The sequence below is a fragment of the Chanodichthys erythropterus genome, chromosome 2 (assembly GCF_024489055.1).
Source record: "Chanodichthys erythropterus isolate Z2021 chromosome 2, ASM2448905v1, whole genome shotgun sequence".
Classification (NCBI taxonomy): domain Eukaryota; kingdom Metazoa; phylum Chordata; class Actinopteri; order Cypriniformes; family Xenocyprididae; genus Chanodichthys; species Chanodichthys erythropterus.
The window spans coordinates 41,129,386-41,134,049 of record NC_090222.1 but is presented as its reverse complement, the minus strand read 5'-3'; the positions used below and the strand labels follow the sequence as shown (position 1 = coordinate 41,134,049).

Sequence of the window (4,664 nt, the reverse complement as noted above, 5' to 3'; positions counted from 1 at the left end):
CTCTGCGCGTGTAGAGAAACGCTGGAATATCGCGGTGAGTTTATGCCGATCTAAATCGCCTCACATATTACTCATATCCGTAGAAACGACATGTGAATTAGAAACGTGTTTAGAGCGGAATCGCCGCGCTCGGTTTAACCGGGAGCTGCTCGTGCTTCATGTGTCAGATGAAATGTTTCTGTGAGGGAATCTGCTTCGATGTAGATGAAATGGTGCTCAGTCCTCAGTGTGTGTGTGTGTGTGATATCTGCAAATGGTTTTCTCATGTTTGCACCGTGTGTTTGTCCCCAGATGCCTGCTGAAACTCACAGTGACAGACTGTTTTCCTCAGTCATGACGGGTCAGAGCGCCTGTGCTCCAGAGGAGGGCGCTATACGCATCAACGTCGGAGGCTTCAGGCGTCGACTGCTTTCCAAACGACTCTCTCGCTTCCCCGAGACGAGGCTTGCGCGCTTGCTGAGGTGTCGCTCCAAAGAGTCCATCCTCGAACTGTGCGACGACTACGACGACTCCGAGAAGGAGTTCTACTTTGACCGTAATCCAACGCTCTTCCCTTACGTATTACACTTCTACAACACGGGGCGACTGCACGTTATGGATGAACTCTGCGTCTTTTCCTTCAGTCAAGAAATCGAGTACTGGGGCATCGATGAGCTGTTCATCGACTCGTGCTGCAGCGGCACCTTCCACTGCCGCAAGATGGAGCCCGACGAGACGGACTGGGACGACAAGAGCGAAGAGGGAAGCACTGCTTCGTCTTTTGACGAGATCCTGGAGTTCTACAGCGACGCCGGTAAATTTGACAAGCAGCTGCTGGGAAGCGTCCGCCGGAAGATCTGGCTGATGCTGGACAATCCTGGCTATTCGCTCCCCAGCCGCCTCATCAGTATCTTCTCCATCCTGGTCCTGTTGGGCTCCATCGCCACCATGTGTTTGAACAGCATGAGCGAGTTCGCGCTGCTGGACGGCGACGGCCGGCCCCGTGAGGACCCTCGCTTCGAGGCTGTGGAGCACTTGGGAATCGGGTGGTTCACGTTCGAGCTGCTCGCCAGATTCGCCGTGGCACCGGACCTCCTCCGTTTCTTCGCGCACCCGCTGAACCTGATCGACCTGGTGTCTATCTTGCCTTTCTACCTGACCTTGGTCATTGACCTGGTCGCAGAGAGCAGCCCGGCGTTGGCGAACCTCGGTCGAGTCGCGCAGGTGCTGCGGCTGATGCGGATCTTCCGCATCCTGAAGCTGGCGCGTCACTCCACGGGCCTGCGGTCGCTGGGCGCCACGCTCACAAACAGCTACAAGGAGATCGGGCTGTTGCTGCTGTATCTGGCCGTCGGCGTGTCCTTCTTCTCCGTCATGGCCTACACCGTGGAGAAGGAGGACAACGAGGGATTGAACACCATCCCGGCCAGCTGGTGGTGGGCGACGGTGAGCATGACCACCGTGGGCTACGGAGACGTGGTTCCAGGCTCCGTCGTGGGTAAACTGACGGCCTCGGCCTGCATCCTGGCGGGAATATTAGTCGTCGTGCTTCCGATCACTTTGATATTTAACAAGTTTTCTCTGTTTTATAAGAGACAGAAACAGCTGGAGATCATCATGCGGAGCTGCGACTTCGATGGGGGAATGAAGGAGGCTCCGTCTGTCAATCTGAGGAATTATTACGCTCATAAAGTCAAGACACTGATGGCCAGTCTGTCCAACATGAGCCGCAGTTCCCCCAGCGATCACAGTCTGAACGTCTCTCTGCATTAGACTCTGCTGACGTCACTGCGGCGAGATGATCAGTGTGTGAATCGGCATCTTCTCCTGGGCTTTCTCCTCATTGTCTAGCTCATTGGTTGGAGGGAACAGCAGGTGTACAATATATCGGTGGAAGCTGTCGGTCTCGTGGGTTCAGGAGGATTTCTGTGCGTCTGCTGGACTTTGCTTAGCACTGAATCTCCTCCGACTGTCACTATATATTTGCATGTTTTTCTGTATCACTGTTGTTCAGTAAGGGAAAAACAATTGTAGTGACCAGAATTAGTAGTACTGAGAAGCATCTGTAAATGTGACAAATCCATCTGAAATGTAAGGAGCTGAACTTTGAAATGAATGATTTTCAGTGATGTTTTGTTGCTGTAAAGTTTTGTAAAGGTGATGATACGCGGGGCAACTTTTTAAGCAATGTTGCTTGGGCACTTTCCCATTCAAACTAAAGTATCCAGATAGAAAACTGTTGCCCATTCTCAACAGGAAAGTGCCCAAGCAACAAAGTTGCCCCGTCTATCATAACCTTGAGGTAAACAAATTTTTCTATTTCTGAGTCGGGTATGAATGAGCACAAACGTGTTTGTTACTGTGTGGATTTGTGTCATATTTCTAGCTCCAAATTTTCTTTTCCCTTTACTTAAAGAAAATGAATCCTGTTTTTAAGACTGTTAAGATTTTTTGTATTATGACATTATTATTTATTTAGTGTGTGTGTGTGTGACCTGCAAACTCAATTACTGCTGAAAAATAGATGGCCACAACTGTCAACTGTAATGGGAAATATGAATGTTTATATATATATATATATATATATACATATATATCGTAAAGGATGTTTGTGTCAAGGTTGTACTGCTTTAAACTGTAACAAATTGTAAAAATACTGTTGCACGGATGAGAATCTATTGAAAACCGTCATTTAAAATAATGGCAATTACAAGAAACTAAAGCACATTGTCTGGATGCATTACAGTAATTACAGTGTTTCTTTTGCATTATAGTAATAATGATTATTGTCATGAAGATAATCTTACTGCTCTTAGTGGAAAAATATCTTAATGGCTCTGAAAATAGGCTTAATTTTCTTTATGAAAAATATTCTTTTGACTGAGTTGAAATGTGACCTGGACAGATGATCTGCCACTTGCCCTGTTCACTAGTCTAGTCTACCTGAAGTGGTGCGTGATCTGGTTCTCATGTGGATCTGGTTCTCGTGGGAGAGCCGCCATGACGATGAGCGCCGTTCCCTTGGAAACACGCTTTCTGATTCCTCTGCTCAGTGTGTTTCTGTCGCAACTCTAAAAACTGATTTAAACTGCAGCTTTGTTCATATTAAATCATATATGGACATAATTTTAGTGACACAATATCACTTATATTTCATTGTTGTATATTATGCTTTTATAATGAGCCGTTTACAGGACTGTAAAATCTTCACGCTCCGCTGATGATGAACAGGTTGTTTCCAGAGTCTCCTGATGAAGATCTGAGAGGAAACAGAGAACTGAACTGTTCCTGTCACTGCAGTCCAAACAGTGCAGGGCATGATGGGTACCTCTTCATTACTGATGACACTGTGCATGTGAACATTGACTCATCTCATCTCATCTCATCTCATTCTCTGTCCTTTAGCTTTATTAATGATCAGTCGGACTCTGTCTCCATCTGTTGGTGAGAAGATGCAGCACAGGAACAGTGTCTTCAGCTGCACAGAGGAAAAAAGGTAAAAACCATCAACAGAATAAATGAGCCTGCATATGTTTCACAGTTAAACATCTTAACTAGCTGGACTGGCATCAGTCACAGTTTAACAGGAAGCTCATCCCTTTTTTTATTATTTAACTGATAACCGTTAGTTTGTCACAGTAAGATGAAACAGTATCTGATCCGGTGGCTGAAAACAAAACACTTTTACAATGTATAAATTCCAGTCATTTCCTTTGTAACTCCTTCAGTGACTCTTGAGCAGATAAGATATGCTAAAATCTATCAGTCATATTTATCATTTTAATTAATTCCTTCAACAACTGTAATTTTTTTTCAAGCCAGGATTCCCACAGTCTTGGAAAACCTGGATATACGGATATGGATCATTTTAAAAGTGTGATTTAGTTTTGGGAAATTCATGAAAATTTCTATAATGAAGTGCAAATTAGTCTACTGTATATTTTTGGTCCATTTTGCAGAATGAGAACGCAGAAGCAGAAAAAATAAGTAACTTTTTAAATTTTTTTAAAACGTTTTAAATCCTTAATTTTTATTTTATATCTTGCAATTCTGACTTTATTTTTTCACAATTTAGAATGTATAAGAATCAAGTCAGCATTGCAAAATTTAAACTCACAATTATGTTTTACATTTTTTCTATTCAGTGCGTAAACAGGCTTCCATAAGAATGACTGTACATTTTCACTTGTGAATCAATGAAGACCTAAACAGAAGTTCAGGGGATCGAGCTCATCTAATCTTTCTATTGTCCAGAGCATATATCCGGTGTCAGCTGCTTCAACATTCCTTCACCTCCATACTAAAGGAGCAAAAAACAGGGATGTGACATCATACTCTGACCCTCGACACACTCACTCACACTCTCAATGTTTCGCCCCTAGATGACGAGCACAGGCATGCAGTGATGCAGAACCTGATGGGTCCCCTGATGCAGCTCTGCCTGGAGGCCCTGCTGGGAGAACGGCCACAGCTGCTCGATGGAAAGCAGGTGTGTGTGTGTGTGTGTGTGTGTGTGTGTGAGACCAGCAAACTCAATTAGTGCTGAAAAATAGATGACCACATCACACACTCATCTGAACTTCTCATCTGAACCCATCATGTCTGCCCAGCTCCACGATACATGCTCAGATGGAGTGTTTTGATGAACTGTAAGTGACAGTCGTGTGTGTGAATGACACTTCAGC

At 44.7% G+C, this 4,664-nt stretch overlaps 1 protein-coding gene and 1 long non-coding RNA gene across 2 annotated transcripts; both read left to right on the top strand.

The window, feature by feature from the left end:
• Positions 1-2,218, top strand: LOC137028906 (potassium voltage-gated channel subfamily S member 2-like). The gene is made up of 2 exons (XM_067398307.1): positions 1-34; positions 292-2,218. Exon 2 carries the CDS (start codon positions 292-294, stop codon positions 1,750-1,752), a length of 1,461 nt encoding a protein of 486 aa, XP_067254408.1. The 5' UTR covers positions 1-34; the 3' UTR covers positions 1,753-2,218.
• A 946-nt stretch (positions 2,219-3,164) lies between these two features.
• LOC137028912 (uncharacterized) lies at positions 3,165-4,446 on the top strand. Its single transcript, XR_010896217.1, has 3 exons — positions 3,165-3,303; positions 3,385-3,475; positions 4,362-4,446. It is a non-coding gene; the product is annotated as an uncharacterized lncRNA (long non-coding RNA).
• Positions 4,447-4,664: the final 218 nt, after the last annotated feature.

Coding starts and splice junctions, on each gene's coding strand:
- LOC137028906 (XM_067398307.1), top strand. CDS start 292: ATGCCTGCTGAAACTCACAGTGACAGACTGTTTTCCTCAGTCATGACG.